At 42.7% G+C, this 22,799-nt stretch overlaps 1 protein-coding gene across 1 annotated transcript in view; it reads left to right on the top strand.

Annotated features, from left to right (window-relative positions):
• The first annotated feature begins 2,756 nt into the window (after positions 1 to 2,756).
• LOC140389103 (uncharacterized) overlaps positions 2,757 to 22,799 on the top strand; it is a 383,180-nt gene continuing 363,137 nt past the window's right edge. The window contains exons 1-4 of the mRNA XM_072473262.1: positions 2,757 to 2,807; positions 3,398 to 3,530; positions 22,441 to 22,476; positions 22,744 to 22,770. Coding sequence (XP_072329363.1) covers positions 2,757 to 2,807; positions 3,398 to 3,530; positions 22,441 to 22,476; positions 22,744 to 22,770 — 247 coding nt within the window. The remainder of the gene's footprint in view (positions 2,808 to 3,397; positions 3,531 to 22,440; positions 22,477 to 22,743; positions 22,771 to 22,799) is intronic.

The following is a 22,799-nucleotide window of genomic DNA, read 5'->3' as shown; positions in this document are numbered from 1 at the left end:
CAAAACCTGTACGTTTAAAGCGAGAACTGTTGAAGTAAGTGAGACATTTTCCTCATTGCGCTGGGCATTTTTATTTCTATAGACTGTTGGATTTACTGTTGCTGATTCGCAGCATCACCGCATGTGAACATGATATATGTTTTGCAAATAAGTTTTTAGAAACCACATGACATAACAAGCTTTTATTTCATTCCATTCTAAAATGAACTTTGCGTCTAAAAATGTAGTTAGCAATTAATAACAATAGAAACATTTGCCAGTGCATTATCAAGAAATGCGTTCGTGATGTTTCGTGTTACATTTTATCTTGGTGGTTCGAGTGTGTTTTCAAAATGATTATCTTCTGCACTTTCATTTCGTTCGTCAAATAGAAAAATGGATGGCCACTATTTCAGTTATAGCTGACAGGTTTCAGCTAATTTTATGATCGGTTAAGCAATATTCTGCTCTTTGCACTTTTACCCAAACTCATGCAACCAATAGCGCTACCATACTTGACAGCAGATCAGATAAGCGACTTTGACGCTGGAAAATAGGCACCTGCCAGACGATTTTTTTCTCGTGCCATGATGAATAACACTACGAAGACATACGCAATAGTTTTGAATTCAATTCGAATTTCCACTTCTTAAGATACTTCGGAGCCAGTGAGGTGAGTTGTTTTTTCGAACAGTAAAGAACAAAGCAGCTAAAGGCAAAAGCTAAGCAGTCCAAAAAAAAATAAACAATTTCCGTCCCGCGCTATGGAACGCTTGTAATCGGATTCCATAGTCACGCTGGAGCGCATAGCAAATGTCAGGCAAAAAGGGCCGTTTCTGTTACCGAATGGGAAGTCGCTGACGATTAAGAATGAATTAGGAACATGTTGGGGGATACGAAACGGTCGGCACAGCGGCGGAGGTTAGCACTGCTGCCTCACAGGGCCAGGGACCCGGGTTCAATTTCGGTCACGCCTGTCTGTTGTTTGCACGTTCTTTCGCGGGTTTCCATCAGTTGCACCGGTTTTCTCCCACAGTCCCGAATGACTGCTGGGGAGGTGGATTGGCCGTACTGAATGGCTGTAAGTGCTGAAACAGCACGTGGGGTTACTGGGATAGGGCGGACAAGTGGGTCTTGGAAGCGCTCTCCTTCGCAGGGTCGGTGCAGACTCGAGGGGCCGAGTGTCCTCCTTCTGCACTATATAGATTCTATGGATTAAATTCCTCCGTTCGTAAAACTATCACGGCGGCATTTTCAAATCGATAAAGGAGGACAAAATATGCCAGCACTTTTTGAAACAATTGTAACGCAGTGACCACATGTGTTATCACATGTAACTTGATACAATCAAGATCTTCCTTCCGGAAAGAACCAATCCACTTGCATTGCACGTTTAGAAATGTATAATAAAGTAATAATTTGCTGAATCACCCGAGATAACTCAATTTTTTCTTTCGGCCATTTCAAAGTAAAAGTCGGAGAGATACGGACGGGTCATCTTTTGTCTGGAGTTCTTTGGAAATACGCAGGTATTTTTCCTGAATGTTTTTGAAAGAATATCTTCGTAAACGTAAAGGCTATAAATGACGGTCTTAAATATGGTATAATTTGAAATGTCTCCTCTACATTAATTTTGACAAGCCCAGATATCTAAATGCATCTATGATTTAGCCTGATACCTTTTTCTATCGCAATGGATTTATCGTCGGTCAAATTGTGTTTCCAATACTAAGGATTTAGGATCAACTGCTGCTAGTAGATTCAGACACGTTTGCTGGTCTGGTATAATTCAACTGTAGTTTTTCAAATAGAGCAAAAAGTACTAATCGGAAACAGGGTATGCATAAAACGAAAAATCTGAAATCAGGGTGCATTTACTACGATTAAATTGGATTCGGTGCTACAACTAATTAAGGCTTAAAATAAATAATAAGCTAAAACTGCGAATACAGTTAATAAACTTGGGAGACATGCATATCGGATTGCTGTTTCATTGATAATAGATTATAAAATCGATATCATTCGCATACCGTAAAAACATATTCAACACTTATGTTGAGAATGATGTCGGGATTGTTTTGATTGTGTTTGATAGGGTATTACAATTGTGAGCGAACTGCAGCTACATCGGATTTAACTTTAGGAAACTATGTTACTGCCTTCACGCAAAACCAAACTGTCATATGTAGCATATATCAACAGAAGACTCTGCAAAACTCGACAGGTCTGGTAGCATCTGTGAAAAGAGAAACAAGGTTAACGAGTCCATATGATGCTTTTACATATACCCGTATTTTTCTCTGAAGAAGTGTCATGCAGATACGAAAAGGTAACTCTCTTTCCCTCTCCATAGCTGCTGCAAACCCTACTGAGTTTTACGAGCACTTTTTTGTCTTTGTTTCAGATTTCCAACATCCGCAGTACTTTGCATCCGTAGGGAGCACATCAGCTAGTTGATCGGGTATCAGCTGTTTAAAGCGTTGCAGGAAATCGAAATTAAGTTCAATTTAATTCAATTTAAGTTCAATTTAATTCAAACAAAGCAAGCAATGAGAAATCTGGAATTCTAACGGAGTCCATTCCCCTGAAAGTTATGCAAAACAACCGATTTCAAACCGTTCTACATAATTGCCATTTGTCATATATATCCTCCATCATCAAGAATTAATCGTCTCTCATGATTAATTAATTAATTTTGACAAATATTATCTGCAAAACAAATGACCTCTACCATTTATTAAAAATACCAAACGATTTTGCTTTCCCGATCGTGCATGATGAACCAAAACAAGCGACTGGACCGACATAACCTTCAGCCAAACCAATGGGTATCCTCAGTTTCTGATAACATAGATCTATCTCGGGCGGCACGTAGCACAGTGGGTAGCAAAGTTGCGTCACAGCTCCAGAGTCCCAGTTTCAATTTCCGGCTTGGCTCACTGTCGGTGCGGAGTTTGCAAGTTCTCGCCGTGTCTGCGTGGGTTTCTTCCGATTTCCTCCCGCAGGCCAAAGGTGTGCAGGTTAGGTGTGGGTTTGGGTCGTGTGTTCTTTCCAAAAAATTGTGCAAACTCGATATGCCGAATGGCTTGCTTCTGCACTGTAGATTATATGATCAAGGAATGACAGGATTGATGTCAGTCTCTCGAGAACTGTATGTTCAAAACTGCCGTTACAACAGCAAAGGAGAAGGGGTGACTGTTTTTTATATTCTTTTCACGTTTGAATTGCTCAATATTGACATTATCGTAAAACTGCATAAAGGGATCTGATATAAAATGATGAACTTTATGTTATCGACAAAAACATCTGTGATTTAAAATGCCAATTCAATGAATTACAAGACGTTGAACAGAAGAGGAATTCCAACCAACAGATCATGTTAAAATCTCAAAATAAAATTTGACTTTTTTTCCCACAGTTTTTATATTTTGAAATGGCGGCACCAGCTGACGAATACATCAACATTGGCACTGAGCCGAGTGATGAAAGCAATTCTATCCAAGCACCTGAGGGGGAAGATGAAGCAAAGTTCAAATCCTTCAGTACAAAAGGTAATTGCATTCAGAAAATAAAGCAAAAACACTGGGAAAGTGATCGGCAAAGACAATCTGTCAGGGCTACATTTCTAGCTTGCTGTCAAGATTAAAATTGGTACTGGGAATTAATGGAAACTCAATCGGTTCTCGAATGATTATCCAGGTACAATGAGAGGATTAATTTTAATGAGGCAGAAAATGCAGAGTAGCGGATCGGGGGTCATGCTGTCTCTTTCTTTCAACAGTAAATTCTGGTGGATTGTATAACAAACGACTGTTGAGCTAACTTCATTCCATCAGCATCGAATTTTATCATGCACAGCAGTTTCACGAATTGGCACTCAGCCATAATGTTTTTGCCATCCGGGCGCTGCAAGTATTGGAAAATCGCTGTTGTAACCCCCCTGTTCAAGAACGAAACAAGGAAAAAAATGGTAAATTATAGGCCAATTAGCCTAATCTCGGTTGTTGGCAAGATTCTAGAATCCATTGTTAAGGATGAGATTTCTAAATTCTTGGAAGTGCAGGGTCGGATTAGGACAAGTCAGCATGGATTTAGTAAGGGGAGGTCGTGCCTGACAAACCTGTTAGAGTTCTTTGAAGAGATAACAAATAGGTTAGACCAAGGAGAGCCAATGGATGTTATCTATCTTGACTTCCAAAAGACCTTTGATAATGTACCTCACGGGAGACTGCTGAGTAAAATAAGGGCCCATGGTATTCGAGGCAAGGTACTAACATGGATTGACGATTGGCTGTCAGGCAGAAGGCAGAGAGTTGGGATAAAAGGTTATTTTTCGGAATGGCAACCGGTGACGAGTGGTGTCCCGCAGAGTTCAGTGTTGGGGCCACAGCTGTGCTCTTTATACATTAACGATCTAGATGGCGGGACTGGGAAAATTCTGGCTAAGTTTGGGGATGATAAAAAGAAAGGTGGAGGGGCAGGTAGTGCGGAGGAGGTGGGGAGGCTGCAGAAAGATTTAGACAGTTTAAGAGAGTGGTCCAAGAAATGGCTGATGAAATTCAACGTGGGCAAGTGCGAGGTATTGCCCTTTGCAAAAAAGAATAGAGGCATGGACTATTTTCTAAACGGTGACAAAATTCATAATGCTGAAGTGCAAAGGGACTTGGGAGTCCTAGTCCAGGATTCTCTAAAGGTAAGCTTGCAGGTTGAGTCCGTAATTAAGAAAGCAAATGTAATGTTGTCGTTTATCTCAAGAGGCTTGGAATATAAAAGCAGGGATGTACTTCTGAAGCTTTATAAAGCATTCGTTAGGCGCCATTTCGAATACTGTGAGCAATTTTGGGCCCCACACCACAGGAAGGACATACTTGCACTGGAGCGGGTCCAGCGGAGATTCACACGGATGATCCCAGGAATGGTAGGGCTATCATACGATGAACGTCTGAGGATCCTGGGATTATATTCATTGGAGTTTAGGAGGTTGAGGGGAGATCTAATAGAAACTTACAAGATAATGAATGACTTCGATATTGTGGACGTAGGGAAGTTGTTTCCATTAGCAGGGGACACTAGGACCCGGGGCAGAGCCTTAGAATAAAAGGGAGTCACTTTAGAACAGAGATGAGGAGAAATGTCTTCAGCCAGAGAGTGGTGGGCCTGTGGAATTCATTGCCACAGAGGGCGGTGGAGGCCGGGACGTTGAGTGTCTTTAAGACAGAAGTTGATAAATTCTTGATTTCTTGTGGAATTAAGGGCTATGGAGACAGAGCGGGTAAATGGAGTTGAAATCAGCCATGATTGACTGGTGGAGTGGACTCGATGGGCCAAATGGCCTTACTTCCGCTCCTTGTCTTATGGTCTTATGGTCTTATGAATTGCTAGTGGTCTGGGAGGTATGAAAGATACAGGCTAAAATATCGTCGGGTTCTGATTGAACTTTGCATTCATTTGGAAGCCAATACCTATCGGCATTAGATCATAGAATGATACAATATAGAACAGGCTCTTCGGCCGATCAAACCTGCACCGACAGGAAGATGAAAAACAGCTCTAATCTGCACGCATCCTACTTCCCAGCGCTTGGTCCAAAGCCTTGAATGTTCTGACATTTCAAGTGCTCATCCTAATACTTTGAAAATAGTGCGAGGTTTACGACGTGAAGTACCCTCCCAGCCAGTGCACTCCATATCCCCACCACCCTCCCCGTGAATAATGTTTCCGTAAACTCTCCTTTAATTCTCTTGCCTTTCACTTTAAAATCACGCCCCCATTTTTATCGATACTTCAATTAAGGCCAGCAGCCGTTTTCTACCCACCCTGTCCATGCCCATCATACTGTTCTGCACCACAATCCGCTCTCAGCCTGCTCTACTCCAAAGAAACCAACCAGCACTTACTCAGCTTCTCATCCAAGCTAAAATGCTCCATCCAATGCAACGGCCTGGTGAATATCCTTGCACCCTCTCTCGTGCAAACACATCCTTCCAACTGTGCGGTGACCAGAACTGAACACAGGACTCCATCTGTGTCCTAACTAAAGACGAGTTCAGGCCCACCATGGCGTCCCTGCTGTTCAAATGTACGCCACGATGGATAGAGGCGAATGTCCCATATGCTGTATTAACTATCATATTAACCGACCGCCTTCAGGGATCTGTGGACAAGCATCTCAAGATTCCTGCTCGTTTGAGCATCCTGGTGTCCTGCCGTTCATTACGTACTCCCTTGCAAAGAGACATAGACAATAGAAGCAGGGTGCGGCCATTCAGCTCTTCAATCATGCTCCACCATTCATTATGATCATGGCTCATCATCCAACCACATAGCCTAATCCCGCACCCCACCCTCCATGTCCCTTGATCGACGTCTACCCTGTGCTATATCTAACTGTCCTGTTACCACTTCCAAAGTGCATTACCTCACACGTTTAAGAGTTACATTTCATTTGCCACTTATCTGACCGATCCATTTATATCCTCTTGTATCCGGAGACCTTCTTCTGCACTGTCAACCATCCGGATAGTATTCATGTCATCTGCAAACTTACTTATCACCCACCTCCTCACCCCCACTCCACACAAAGCATTTGTTTTCTTTCTCGATTATATAAACAGTAAGGGGTGTTGCACTGATTCTTGTGATATGTAATTGGACACCGGACTCCAGTCACACACACAACCTTCTATCACCACCATCTATCTCCTGCCACTAAGTCAATTTTGGATTCGAATTGCCACATTACTCTGAATCCCATGTGCGTTGAACTTCTTTATCAATGTCCCATGTCGGACAATTAAAAAAGGGGTGGCTGAAATCCATATCAACTACATCAACTGTGCTACCCACATGCACACACCTAGCCACTTGCACCAAACAAAAACAGTCAAATGTATTGGACATGAGCCCCTTCTGACAAAGCCGCACTGACTGTGCTTGATCAAACCCGGCCTCTCCAAATGGAGGTAGATTCGGTCCTTCAAAAATGTCTCCAATCGTTTCCCTAAACCCAATGAGAGACTTACTGGTCTGTACATCCCTAGCTTATCATTGCCACCCTTCTTGAAAAGTGAAAGCACATTAGCCGTCCTGCAGTTCTCTAATGCCTCTTCTGTGGCCAGAGGGAAATTAAGAATGTGAGTCAGTGCCCCGTACTTTCCATTGATGCAGCTAAGGTTCATGAGAATAGTGTCATGGATGAGCAACTTCAGATAGAAAGATGTATTGAAAGAGTTAGGACTGTCTTGCTGGGGGAACGGAAGTGTGTGTGGGGATTTGATGGAAGCCTTCAAAATCATAAATGGGCTGGACAGAACGTATCGTGAAAAAATAAATTCTCCCTCGTGAAGAGATCGAACACTAGAGATCACAGATTTAAGATAAATGGCAAAAGTAGTAGAAACTAGATGGGAAAAATAATTAGTGAATACCGTATAAATATGTCTGCAATGCACTGCCTGAGACAATGATGGGGGCAGTGTCAGTCGAAGAATTAGACATGGAATTCGAATGTTAACGGAAAGTAAGAATGTGTGGGATTACGAATAAAAAACAGAAAAATGACAGTAAATGAATTGCTCATTTCGATAGCATGTGAAGACACAATGGGACAAATAACCCCCATGTACTCTTTACCAATGTTGTTATTCTGTGATTCCATGTTACAGTTCGGGCTTGGTCAGCAATTAACATGGATAAAGCTCAGCGAAAACAATGGCACGTCATGTATCCACCATTTTGGTGTAAGCAGATTCAAAAGACCATAGAAAATTTGAGAATGCGTGCACCTTTCACCGTGAAACTACTCGGCTATGCATTATGCCCATTGCTGATTTCCTGACACATTCACCATACTATACGACATATGAACATTTGAATTAGGAACACAGCAAGTCACTCGGCCCCTCGATCCTATTCCACTATTCCATTAGATCGTTCATGTTCTGATTGTAACCTCAACCCCAAATTTCTGCACACACACGATAATCTTTCACACCCTTATTGATGAATCAGTGATCAATCTATGACTTAAGGGATTCAAAAACTCTACGTCCATTGACTTTTTTTGCAGATCTCCCAACTATCACGACCACCTGAGAAAAAAGGATAGTTTAATCCCTGTCGTACATGAGGCAATCCTTGATTTTAAACTGTGACTCGCAGTTCCAGATTCACCAAAAAGCGAAAGATGTTTTCTACATGCATCCTTTCATGAACTCTGAGGACATTAAAGGTTTCGATCATGTCACCTCTTACTCTTTTAAACTCAATTGGATGCAAGCCTAACCTGTCCAACAATTCCTCACAAGACAACAGCCCATTCGTAGCATTAGTCTATTATTTCTCCGAATATTTGTCTATTTGTTTTATCTTTGCCGTAAAATATTCAATGACATAGCATGCCCAACGATTTAATGGTTAGCAGAATTGCTTCACAGCTCCAGGGACCCAGGTTGATTCCCGGCTTGGGTCACTGTCTGTACGGAGTCTGCATGTTCTCCCCGTGTGTGCGTGGGTTTCCTCTAGGGGCTCCGGTTTCATCCCACAGTCCAAAAGATATGCAGGTTAGGTGGATTGGCCATGCTAAATTGCCCTTCGTATCCACAATTGCCCTTTGTGTTGGGTGGGGTTACTGGGTTATGGGCATGAAAATGAAAATGAAAATCGCTTATTGTCACAAGTAGGCTTCAAATGAAATTACTGTGAAAAGCCCCTAGTCGCGACATTCCGGCGCCTGTTCGGGGAGGCTGGTACGGGAATTGAACTGTGCTGCTGGCCTGCCTTGGTCTGCTTTAAAAGCCAGCGATTTAGCCCAGTGTGGTAAACTAGCCCCATAGGGTAGAGATGTGGGTTTGGGTAGGGTGCTCTTTCCAAAAGCCGGTGCAGACTCGATGGCCGAATAGCCTCCTTCTGCACTGTAAATTCTGATTCTATTATTCTATGATCTGGGGTTGAGAATTCAAAGATTCACAGCGCTATCAATGAATAAATGTTCCCTGATTTCAATCTCAAATAATTAGTGGCATGGTGGCAGAATGGTTAGCACTGCTGCCTCACAGAGGGTTAAGTGTATGCCTTGGGTGACTGCCTGGGCGGAGTGTGCACTTTCTCCCATGTATGCATGAGTTTCTTCTGGGTACTCATATTTCCTATCACAGTACAAAATCTGCAGTTGAGGTGGATTGGCCATACTATCCTGTCCCTTGGTGTCTAAGGATGTGTAGATTGCGAGGGGTTGCAGGAATAGGCCGGGGGAGTGGACCTTTGTGGGATTCTCATTCAGAGTGTCGGTGCAGACTCGATGATCCGCCTTCTGTTGCAGAAATTACATGGTTATATGATCCTCATATGCTACGTTTTGTAATCAATTTTCCACCTAGACGAACCAACCAAATGCGAACCCCATGAGAATTATAAATGTTGCAGCCGGAGTATCTATAATGCCATCAGATGTTGTGGCATAATGGTAGCGCTGCTATCTATACACCAAAAGGTCTGAATTCGAGTCAAGCGCCAGAACTTTGTGGCCACATAAGTAATACTGATATTGTGAATACCTTCATCATTTCCCCACTATAGCTCAAAAGGTAGTTTATGTGTGTGTGTTGTCTGCCTCGGTGTGTGTGTGTGTGTGTGTGAGTGTGTATTGTCTGCCAATGTGTGTATGTGAAGATTTGTTTCTGTTAACTTTAATTCTTCTCAACTCACGAGAATTTAACCCTAATTCATTTAGCTTCTCACGAAGAACAACTTTATCATCACGGATCGTAATATTGTGAATCTTCACTCTACCATCTCCAATGCCAGCATGTCCTTCTTTATATACAGAAACCACAACTGTGCGAAGTCCAGGTATGGTCTGTGGAAAGACCGGTACAATTCTAGCAGGTTTCCTGATCCTTGTACACATACCATCTTACATAAAATACTTTATCTTCCAAAGAAAATGTCAGTAACATAGTTTGTAAATGACTGCGGAACCAGCGTGTTCCTTGCGCCACTCCATTGGTCAAACCATTCAACTTGAGAATGTCTACATAATATGCACTCTGTGTTCTACTAATGAACAACTCCTCTCTCCAGTTTAATGTAATTCCCTTCATGATTCCGTATCTTGTGCATTAATCTCTTGTGCGTCATGTTATACCTGCCTTGTGGAAAACCAAACATATTTCTGTTCGGTCTTTATTTGCCATCTGCTGTCCACAAATTTGATATTTGACAAATCCGTTTTGTGTTCAATAAAAACGATGATAATATTACCTTCTAAATGAATTGCAAATATTTCCTAATTACTAAATGGCAGGATTTTCCGAATTACTGTTGTCATGCTAACTGGCATTTGATTCCTTTTTTCATATTGCGTTTTCTTGAATAACAAACCAATCCCATGTGCCAGCACAATTCAGGAACCGACGAATATTGGAATATTAAGAAAGAGAGACACAGTCTCTGAAGATTATTCCTTAGAGAGTTTAGGGATGTCAGCAAGTAGTCGCCGATAATTTGCCGATTTTACTCTCATTCTGTTCTCCAATATATTGTGTTCTCCCTGATTATTTGATGTTGATCATTGTTATTATCCACTTAGTTACCTTTGTGGCACTGCCTCATTGCACAATCTTTATACGAAATCGTTTTACCCGTCGTTGGTTCCATAATATATTGCGCCAGAAACCTGCCAAGAAAGCATTCTATGCATTCATCTTCCAGATGAACTTTGGCGATTTGTTTTCTGTGTATTGTCTTCTCTTCCCTCCATACTCAGACCGAGTGTTGGATCCACGATGAATAATTTTCTCCACCAATCGCAGTTCTCCGCTTCCCTCACTTACTGTGTCATAGAGATGACTGTCGGCGTTCCGATGTTATCCATCCATGCCATCTTGGATCATCCTTCTGCAATTTTTTGTGATGTGCATTACCACGTTTTCAGGACACTTCCCTCCTATTCGCATCAAATGTATAGAATAGATTAGCTTTCCTGATATCAATTCAGATCGCAATTTCCTTGATATCAATTCTTCATGAACAGGAAATGCGCCATCTGTCATGTTTTTAATGTTGAACCATTCGGAGGGGGTTCCAGCAATTAGGACTGGAATGAGCATTGTTGCTCATGATAACGCTGAGCTAATAAGGCGATTCAATGTAGTGAGTATCCGTAGTCTAACCTTGTCAGCCAGTGCCTCTCTTGTGAGACCGAATAGAATGCAGTTTCGAAATGAACGTATCACGGGTATATTGGCTGACGATTTTCTTTAACGTTGCAAGTTTAGATACTATTTTTAGTGACTAGGCATTTCGTCCCTCTTGCATATCAAAATCCAGCTTGTTCATTGGCGATTTTAATTGGCGTATTTATGCGGTCCCGTTCCATAAAGATACTGAGAATCATTTTCCGATTATAGTCGGTGAAAGACGTTATTTCATAATTTGTTCACTATTTAAGCTCACCTTTTTCCTGAAGCACGGCAAAGGTAGAGTCCACTCTTGTGGACAGTCGCCAGATTCACATCACAAGGCCATTATTAGTAAACAATAACGAGGAGCTAGAGCAAGGCGCATGGATAGGTTCGGGGTAATATGTCCAAAGTCAATTTGGTTTTGCGAACGGGAAATCATGTTAAATGAATATGAATTAATTACTGAAGTAACTTATGCATTGGATCAAGGGGAAATCGGTAAAAGTAAACAACACTTAGATTACGTGAAAGCATTTGTGAAAGCAGCGCATTACAGGTTATTGCGGAAGATAAACGTTCATGGTATAGTGGGTAACATATTGGGATTGGGAGAATATTGGCTGGCTAATCGGAAGCAGAGATGAGACGTCGATGTGTTTTTTCTTTTTAGATTGGCAAAAAGATAACGAGTAATGTGCCACAGGAATCAGTGCAGGGACATCAACTGCTTACAATTCATATAATGGCTTGGGGCGCAGGAAATTAAGTTGTGAAAACAGTATAAGGAGGCTCCGCAAATATTTAAATAGGTTTTGTGAGTGGGCTAAACTATGGCAAATGGGGTATAATGCTGGAAAATATGAAGTGTCGATGTTCGCGGGCAAAATAAATAATAGGAAGGAACTTAAGCAAGGAGTCAGGACGGCTAGAAGGGGTCACGAAAAGTCATTGGCAAATAGGGTTAAGGAAAATCCCAAGGGTTTTACACGTACATAAAAAGCAAGAGGGTAGCCAGGGAAAGGGTTGGCCCACTGAAGGATAGGCAAGGGAATCTATGTGTGGAGCCAGAGGAAATGGACGAGGTACTAAATGAATACTTTGTATCAGTATTCACCAAAGAGAAGAAATTGATACATGTTGAGTCTGGAGAAGGGTGTGTAGATCGTCTGGGTCATATTGAGATCCAAAAAGACGAGGTGTTGGGTGTCTTAAAAAATATTAAGGTAGATAAGTCCCCAGGGCCTGATGGGATCTACCCAAGAATACTGAAGGAGGCTGGAGAGGAAATTGCCGAGGCCTTGACAGAAATCTTTGGATCCTCACTGTCTTTAGGTGATGTCCCGGAGGACTGGAGAATAGCCAATGTTGTTCCTCTGTTTAAGAAGGGTAGAAAGGATAATCCAGGGAACTGCAGGCCGGTGAGCCTTACTTCAGTGGTAGGGAAATTACTGGAGAGAATTCTTCGAGACAGGATCTACTCCCATTTGGAAGCAACTGGACGTATTAGTGAGAGGCAGCATGGTTTTGTGAAGGGGAGGTCATGTCTCACTAACCTGATAGAGTTTTTCGAGGAGGTCATTAAGATGATTGATGCAGGTAGGGCAGTGGATGTTGTCTATATGGACTCCAGTAAGGCCTTTGACAAGGTTCCTCATGGTAGACTAGTACAAAAGGTGAAGTCACACGGGATCAGGGGTGAGCTGGCAAGGTGGATACAGAACTGGCTAGGTCATAGAAGGCAGAGAGTAGCAATGGAAGGATGCTTTTCTAATTGGAGGGCTGTGACCAGTGGTGTTCCACAGGGATCAGTGCTGGGACCTTTGCTCTTTGTAGTATATATAAATGATTTGGAGGAAAATGTAACTGGTCTGATTAGTAAGTTTGCAGATGACACAAAGGTTGGTGGAATTGGGGATAGCGATGAGGACTGTCAGAGGATACAGCAGGATTTAGATTGTTTGGAGACTTGGGCGGAGAGATGGCAGATGGAGGTTAATCCGGACAAATGTGAGGTAATGCATTTTGGAAGGTGTAATGCAGGTAGGGAATATACAGTGAATGGTAGAACCCTCAAGAGTATTGAAAGTCAAAGAGATCTAGGAGTACAGGTCCACATGTCACTGAAAGGGGCAACACAGGTGGAGAAAGTAGTCAAGAAGGCAGACGGCATCCTTGCCTTCATTGGCCGGGGCATTGAGTGTAAGAATTGGCAAGTCATGTTGCAGCTGTATAAAACCTTAGTTAGGCCACTCTTGGAGTATAGTGTTCAATTCTGGTCGCCAAACTACCAGAAGGATGTGGAGGCTTTAGAGAGGGTGCAGAAGAGATTTACCAGAATATTGCCTGGTATGGAGGGCATTAGCTATGAGGAACGGTTGAATAAACTCGGTTTGTTCTCACTGGAACGAAGGAGGTTGAGGGGCGACCTGATAGAGGTCTACAAAATTATGAGAGGCATAGACAGAGTGGATATTCAGAGGCTTTTCCCCGGGGTAGAGGGGTCAATTACTAGGGGGCATAGGTTTAAGGTGAGAGGGGCAAGGTTTAGATTAGATGTACGAGGCAAGTTTTTTACGCAGAGGGTAGTGGGTGCCTGGAACTCGCTACCGGAGGAGGTGGTGGAAGCAGGGACGATAGTGACGTTTAAGGGGCATCTTGACAAATACATGAATAGGATGGGAATAGAGGGATACGGACCCAGGAAGTGTAGAAGATTGTAGTTTAGTCGGGCAGCATGGACGGCCAAAGGGCCTGTTCCTGTGCTATACATTTCTTTGTTCTTTTTCATTGCTCTTATCTAAATGGTTAGAGATTTCAGAGCTCTGAGGTGCAGATAGACCTGGATATTTTAGCGAGGAAATCTGAAAATATCGTATGCAGGGATTTGATTTGATTTATTGTCACATGTACCGAAGTACTTTGAAAAATATTTTTCTGTGGCCAAGGGAACGTACAGAGTACATTCAGAGAAGACAAAAAAACAATCATCGACAGAGTACATTGACAAATGGTACATCGGCAAACAGTGTTTTGGTTACAGTGCAAAACAAGGGGCCAAAAAAAAAAAAATACGTGTGCAAACGCAGCGTAGGACGCCGTGAATAGTGTTTTAAGAGGGAACAGATCAGTCCGAGGGAGAGTCGTTAGGGAGTCTATTAGCTGTAGGGAAGAAGCTGTTCCCACATCTAGATGTGCGCGTCTTCAGAATTCTGTCTGTTCTGCCTGATGGAAGGGACTGGGAGAAGGCAAAGCCTTGGAGCGAGGGTTTTCTAATAATGCTGTATGCCTTCCTGTGGCAGCGGGATGCATACACAGAATAAATGGGTGGCAATCACATACACAGAATAAATGGGCAGCACGGTAGCCTTGTGGATAGCACAATTGCTTCACAGCTCCAGGGTCCCAGGTTTGATTCCGGCTTGGGTCACTGTCTGTGCGGAGTCTGCACATCCTCCCCGTGTGTGCGTGGGTTTCCTCCGGGTGCTCCGGTTTCCTCCCACATTCCAAAGATGTGCAGGTTAGGTGGATTGGCCATGATAAATTTCCCTTAGTGTCCAAAATTGCCATTAGTGTTGGGTGGGGTTACTGGGTTATGGGGATAGGGTGGCGGTGTTGACCTTGGGTAGGGTGCTCTTTCCAAGAGCCGGTGCAGACTCAATGGGCCGAATGGCCTCCTTCTGCACTGTAAATTCTATGATAATCTATGATAATCTTGAGTGATGCATTGGGATGGGTTCACCACACTCTGCAGTTTCTTGCGATCTTGAGCCGAGCAGTTGCCACAAGCTGACATGCAGCAGGAGCAGATGCTCTCCATGGCAGATTTGTAGAAGTTTGTTAGAGTCGAAGCAGACATACCGAATTTCTTTAACGTTCATCTGAAGTAGAAAGGTTGTTGTGCTTTCTTGACTGACCAGGACAGACTGTTGGTGATGGTGACCCCCAGGAACAAAAATCTATCTACCATCTCCACTTCGGAGCCATTGACGCTGATGGGATGGGGAGGTGTGGCATGATACTCTTCCTGACGTCGATGATCAGTTCCTTGGTCTTTCCGGCATTTAGGGAGAGGCTATTTTCGGTACACCATGCAACCAATTTATTTATTTCCCTTCTGTAATCTGATACATCGTTGTTTGAGATACGACACACCACCGTCGTATCTTCCGCAAACTTATAGATTGAGTTGGAGTTAAATCTTGCCACACAGTCGTGTGTGTATAGGGAGTACAGTAGAGGACGGAGCTCACATCATGGCGGGGCCCCGGTGTTGAGGAATATTGTGGAGGAGGTTCAGTTACATAGGCTGACAGATTGTGGTCTGTTGGTGAGGAAGTCAAAGACCAGCGGTAGAGGGCGGGGTCAAGTCCGAGATTGCAGAGTTTGGTTGTATGTCTTGTTGGAATAATGGTGTTGATGGCGTGGCTGTAGTCTGTGAACATCAGTCTCACGTGGGAGTCCTTGTTGTTGACGTGTTCTAGTGTTGATATAGATTCTGCTGTGGGCCACTTGCGCCGCTAGGCGAACTGCAATGCATCGAGACGGTCTGGGATGCTGACGTTGATCTGGCTCACGACTAGCCGCTCGAAGCATTTTATGATAACAGTAGCCACGGCCACCGGTCGGTCGGCATTGAGGCAGTCTACTTTGTTCTTCTTTGGTACAGGTATTATGGTGGTCTTCTTGAAGGAGGTGGGGACCTCGGAGCGGAGGAGTGAGGTGTTGAAGATGTCAGCGAATACACTCGCCAGCTGGTCTTTGCAGGCTCTGAGTGCTCGCCCAGGGACTCCGTCGTGTCCCGTCACTTACCTTGGATTCACTTTCAAGACGGCAGCTCTTACCTCTGAGGCTGTAATAGTTGGTATGGGCGTGTCCATTGCTGTTGGGGCGAGTGGCACTGTTGCATTGGCTGACTGCTGAAAGTGGGCATCGAACTTGTCTAGTACATCGGGGAGGGATCCTCCACCCCAGATATTCCACCTGGCCTTGCTTTGTAGCCGGTGAACTCGTGTAAGCCCTGCCATAGTCGTCGGGGGGATTGTGTCGTTGGCCATGACAGAAATTAATCAGGAAAGGATATATTTGCTGCGAGCGAAATTTAATACAAATGTAGTGAGGTTATTATTCTGTTTTACAGAGAGCTGGTTAGACCACAAGTGATGTACTGTATACAATTGTGGCCTTATTTTTAAGGTAGGACGTCAGTGTGTCAGAAGCTGTTCAGTTACGGTTTACAGTCGAATATCTGAAAATTATAGGCTGCCTAATAAAAAAAGGTTGGGCAAGTCGGTTTTGTGTCCGTTGCCTCTTTAAGAATAAGAGTGATTTGATCGAAACCTTTAAGATCCTGAGTGATCTTGACATGGTGGATGCGAAGACAATGTTTCCTTTTGTGGCAGAATTTAAAACAAGGTGTTCCTGTTGAAAACAAGGGCTCGCCAATTTGAAACTTAAATAGAGCGACGTTTTTCTCTCTCAGAGTGACGTGAATATTTGCAATGCTCTGCCTGAAAAGATGGTGTAAGAACCAGTTTAAGGCACAGGTGGAAAACTTCTTGATAAGGAAAGGAATGATAGTTTATTGGGGGTCGGCTGAATGTAGGTTTGCGATGCGTTCAGAACAGTCATACTCGTATCAAAATGTGGAGCAAGCCGAAGGGGCTAAATGGCCCACTCTGCTCCTTCTGCGTGTGTCTGTATGATCACACATATTCAATATGCTGTTCACTAGCGATTCTCGTCCCAACATCTATATCTGCTGGCTCATCGTCCGGCCTCTGGCTGGCTAGCTGATAGATTGTTCGTTGCATCTCTGCTCAGAGTGAAAGAGGCCCTGGATCACTTGGCATTTGATTTTCCCCTCACTGTCATTCGTATGCACCTATTCAGAACTTGGCAGCAATAACCATCAGCTCCCTGCCAGGAATTGATCGAAATAAATGCATCCGAACCTGAAACGTGTATTTGGTTGATCGAACTGATTGGAAAGTTGTCAAATTCTCTTTTGTTAACTCATTGCACATGCCATCTATCTTTTTTTCTCTTGAAATGCACGCAGGTTTCTTTAAATTTCTGACTTTCAACGTTTGTAACAATTCAAATATAGTTTTTTCTTTGCATCACCTTGGATTGAAACAGAGAAAGAACATCGAAGCAAATATCGATACGTTCCATCTTACTGGCTGTCTAAATTTACTTCGTTGCATACAGAATAATCATGATGTGGAGATGCCGGCGTTGGACTGGGGTGAGCACAGTACGAAGTCTTACAACACCAGGTTAAAGTCCAACAGGTTTGTTTCGATGTCACTGGCTTTCGGAGCGCTGCTCCTTCCTCAGGTGAATGAAGAGGTCTGTTCCAGAAACACATATATAGACAAATTCAAAGATGCCAAACAATGCTTGGAATGCGAGCATTAGCAGGTGATTAAATCTTTACAGATCCAGAGATGGGGTAACCCCTGGTTAAAGAGGTGTGAATTGTACCAAGCCAGGACAGTTGGTAGGATTTCGCAGGCCAGATGGTGGGGGATGAATGTAATGCGACATGAATCCCAGGTCCAGGTTGAGGCCGCACTCATGTGTGCGGAACTTGGCTATAAGTTTCTGCTCGGCGATTCTGCGTTGTCGCGGGTCCTGAAGGCCGCCTTGGAGAACGCTTACCCGGAGATCAGAGGCTGAATGCCCTTGACTGCTGAAGTGTTCCCCGACTGGAAGGGAACATTCCTGCCTGGTGATTGTTGCGCGATGTCCGTTCATTCGTTGTCGCAGCGTCTGCATGGTCTCGCCAATGTACCACACTTCGGGACATCCTTTCCTGCAGCGTACGAGGTAGACAACGTTGGCCGAGTCGCACGAGTGTGTACCGCGTACCTGGTGGGTGGTGTTCTCACGTGTAATAGTGGTATCCATGTCGATGATCTGGCACGTCTTGCAGAGATTGCCATGACAGGGTTGTGTGGTGTCGTGGTCACTGTTCTGAAGACTGGGTAGTTTGCTGCAAACAATGGTTCGTTTGAGGTTGCGCGGTTGTTTGAAGGCAAGTAGTGGGGGTGTGGGGATGACCTTGGCAAGATGTTCATCGTCATCAATGACGTGTTGAAGGCTGTGAAGAAGGTGACGTAGTTTCTCCGCTCCGGGGAAGTACTGGACGACGAAGGGTATTCTGTCGGTTGTGTCCCATGTTTGTCTTCTGAGGAGGTCGGTCCAGTTTTTCGCTGTGGCGCGTTGGAACTGTCGATCGATGAGTCGAGTGCCATATCCCGTTCGTACGAGGGCATCTTTCAACGTCTGTAGATGTCTGTTACGCTCCTCCTCGTCTGAGCAGATCCTGTGTATACGGAGCGCTTGTCCATAGGGGATGGCTTCTTTAATGTGTTTAGGGTGGAAGCTGGAGAAGTGGAGCATCATGAGGTTATCCGTAGGTTTGCGGTAAAGCAAAGTGCTGAGGTGACCGTCCTTGAGGGAGACGAGTGTGTCCAAGAATGCAACTGATTTTGGAGAGTAGTCCATGGTGAGTCTGATGGTTGGATGGAACTTATTAATGTCATCGTGTAGTCGTTTCAGTGATTCTTCGCCGTGGGTCCAAAGGAAAAAAATGTCATCGCTGTATCTGGTGTATAACATCGGTTGAAGGTCCTGTGCGGTGAGTAGGTCCTGTTCAAACTTGTGCATGAAGATGTTGGCATATTGGGGTTCGAATTTTGTCCCCATGGCTGTTCCGTGCGTCTGGATGAAGAACTTGTTGTCGAAGGTGAAGACGTTGTGATCCAGAATGAAGCAGATGAGTTGCAGAATTGCGTCTGGAGATTGGCAGTTGTCGGTGTTGAGTACATATTTAAATAGATCCCCATCAAGCCTTCGACTCCGACGCACATGTTGTCTATCCTCATCAATATTCTCAGACTGTACGTTTCTCTTTGCATCCGCCAATTTTAACTGATTGTCATGCTTCATGGCCATTTTCTAAAGTTCAAAGTCTCTCTCTTTTTCCCTTTCCCTCATTTCGTATTCAAGCTGCTTTAATTCTTTTTCATGTTCAAGCTGCTTGACAGGGAATTGAATGCTTGCCATTTCTAGTGATCTTATTGTGTCTCAGGAAATTTAAGATGTTCAGCTACCGCTGCAATTACCGTTCCTTTTTGTATGTGTCAGGTAATGTTAACTGCAATGTTCTTGCCAAATCCAAAAGCCTTTCTTGAGTCTCTGTTTGCAAGGGACTGCGTGTGCCCTTTTCCACCCCAAAGAACCTCCGAGCCTCTGAAAGAGCCATTGTCCACAATACACTCCCTACTTAAACTGGAATACCACACCTGAAAAACAAACACAAATATGCTCACCCCTCACTGTTTTTCAGTTCACTAAGCCAACACAATCACGAAAGATATACTTTTACCCCACGAGCCCCCAATTTGTTATGGGCCAGTGTTCAAAAAAGTCAAAAGTATATCATGGAGTTCACCTGACCTACAACTGTTTATTAATTTTGGTTATGAGAAGCACAATGGCCTACCTTTCAGCTGTTGTTTTAACAGAGGCCTGAAGCAGCTTTAAACAAAACAACGTTTATTCTACGAATTTAGTTAACATTTTATAAATACACACAGTAAGCATTTATTACCAACCACAAACATAAATTCCCAGCACAGCTACAGTTCTCTCTATATATATAAACCTTAATACCTTCCCTTCCTGCTGTTTGAACTTGATAACAACATCCAATAAAACATCCAGGAAAACCCTTTTACCAAAGCAGTAGGTTTGAATTCTTCACGGACTTTAACATATGGAGAGAGAGAGAGAGAGAGAGAAGGGAAGCCTTCTTTTTCCGAATCCAGCTTCCAACAGTGTGAACCGAAAGTAACGCTTGAGCTACTGCCAGCCTCCAGATCAAAACGAAAGTCAAAGGCAGGGCCACAGCCCAGCTCCACCTACAAAATGGCATAATTGAAGCCATGTGATAATACAGACATTTCTTAAAGGGACACTCGCGTGACACTTTCCCCCTGTTTCTTCCCCTAGTTAGACAAGCTGCCTTCCTGCTCCCAAATGTTAGCCGTTTCCAATTGAAGAGTTGACATCCACTCAGCCAGCAGCCATGCGGACCCAATACTGCCCAAGAATTGGTCGGCCACGTTCGGACACTTGTTTAGACTTCCAGCTGAATATATCCACTTTGCATAATGTCCGAGATGTTCCCCGAGTTTAGCCTTTCACCAACCCTGGAATAGTTCCCATAAATAATGTACATATTCTAGTAGTTCACCCTTTAGCCACGTTGACGTGTCTATCGATTTTTGAAGGGATTTACAACTTTGATTATTCCAAATTACATGAAGCTGATGTCACGCACAATTATTGCACAACTTTTCTTACGATCTCTATTGATTCCTTTCTTATTACACACAGACAACCTATCTCAGAAGGCTTATGAACTACGGTTACCAATATTTTCTGATCGTGTTCTTAACCGCCATCCAGACTGATTCAACATCGTGAACTTCTGAACCAAAATCCCTTCTCACTACTGTTCTCGTAAATTCTTGACCAGCAATGCCAGTCGTTGTCCTTTCTTTATTTTTTCTGTTTTTCTTTCTCTTTGTTTGAATCCTTGACAAAAGTATTAACTAGTTACTAAACGTAATATCAAATTCCCATCCCCTAGTTCAGAGATTAAACAAAACACACACAGGCTGATTTTGTTCAAGTGAAAGTATTTAAAAATCAGCACCTCATTCTCCTTTTACAATTCCTTGCTCCTTGTGCCAAATTCACGGCATGTCATTCGGTTAATGAAGCATTTCCTTCTCGGTCGCTTTGTATTATCGAGACTTTCAGGTAGAAAACACTGTCAACTATATTGTGCCCATTTGATCACAACCATGCAACAATTGCTAACTGATTAATACTTAATCACACAATCATTTTTACTGATAGCTACTAAATGGAAATAGAAAAAATTATCAATATTATTTACTATTCTCCTTATAAAATGCATATTTATAAAGCCTTCCGCCCTGATCAGTCATTCATGTAATGTTTTCTCTCACAATGTCTTTCCGTAATAAAAGTTTCATTCTGGTATCGTTATTCATTTTACAATCCATACATAATCGGTCGGTGTCACTCACGTCTGGTCAATTTCCAATGCTACCTTATGTCCTTGCGGTAGATGTAACATGCATCCCAGATTCTTATTTATCCAGTTTCAAAACGTCAAAGATAGCTTCTTCAATGCATATGCTCTACTTTGCATCATTTCGTAAATTGTAGGGCGGAGTGAGTGACGTTTATCTTTAGCACTCAGCGAAATCAATCGTTCCGAGTCTTGTTAAGTTTATTAACATATTTGTTTTAGTCAATATAGTTACGAAGACAGATGCATTAAGGCATGTTCGTTAATATGCCGGTGAGATTGGCACATCTCACATGGGATCATTTTTACGTGACACTGAGCATAGACAAAATTGTTAATGCAATGGCTTCAATTTAAAACATTGATGAAATATCTTCACATTATTCGAGAGATTAAATAAGAATCCTGGGGCAGGATAACCGAGAAGACTGACTGAACAGAAGTTGCATCAATTTCAAGAACACCAGTAATGAAGCCAGCCGATTACGGAACTTTTTCATGCATTGATACCTGAGCTGCATTCCAGCATAACTCAGCATTTCAATAATTTCTGCAGCATTAAAAAAAAACTCTTTACCCGAGCTTATAAAGTTAACCTTTGTCTGAATATATTTTGGGAGCACCTCAATAACTGACATACTTATAACGTTGTTTGCCGTTTTAATAAGCCTTACATAAATGTTTCAGGGGGAAAAAAACATGGAATGTGAACGCCAATTAGTTTTATCTTTCAAAGAGGAAAATAATGACTTTCATCACTTGGGCAAAAAACTAGCAGAATTACATGGTTTAGGGGCTGATGGATGGGCACACTTTACAGAACTAGCACGACGTTTTTATCCAGTACGTTCAGTGCGTATTTTAGCAACTGGTTTGAAAGTAAAACTGACTTTTCGAGCAACTTCGAAAGGCGAATTAGTCTTTTCAATGCCTGTCCAGAACTGAAATCAGTGCTGTAGACGGGAGTCTGCCGTTCAATATGCCTGATTTTAATTTCCATAACACAATAGTGAATTATATTTAGTGCACAGGGGCAATAACTTTGGACCATCTGAAGTCCGCACTACTTTTAATATCTTTCAATGGTAATAGAAATTTAGAAAGTGAAAATAATTGATAAAATTATCGAATTCTAAATTACAGAAATCGAAAATCTGCTGGAAAGTTTAAAAAATACGGGTAAGATCTAAAGAAAATTTGGACAGTAAAAACATATTGCTCTGGTTTCGACGTGATTTTCCACGTTATAATATTTTTCAGAATTGTCCTAGGTTTTAGATTTTCTCAGAAAGTGTGCCTGTATAATAGCTGTAATATTCAAATGTTATTCTGGCTGGAAACCCAGTTCTCAATGCAGAAATTGGAATTAAATTTCAATCTTGTGCAACTAACCATATATTATATGTGTATTTGTTCAATTTTCAATATTTTTTGTTTCCCTATTAGAAAGCATTCTTGCTGAAAAAGAGAAAGGTACTTTAAAATAAAGCAACTTTCCAACC

This window comes from Scyliorhinus torazame, chromosome 14 (genome assembly GCF_047496885.1).
Source record: "Scyliorhinus torazame isolate Kashiwa2021f chromosome 14, sScyTor2.1, whole genome shotgun sequence".
In the NCBI taxonomy this organism is placed as follows: Eukaryota; Metazoa; Chordata; class Chondrichthyes; order Carcharhiniformes; family Scyliorhinidae; genus Scyliorhinus; species Scyliorhinus torazame.
Note: the sequence above shows the minus strand (reverse complement) of the source record. Positions and strands in the feature narration are given on the sequence as shown.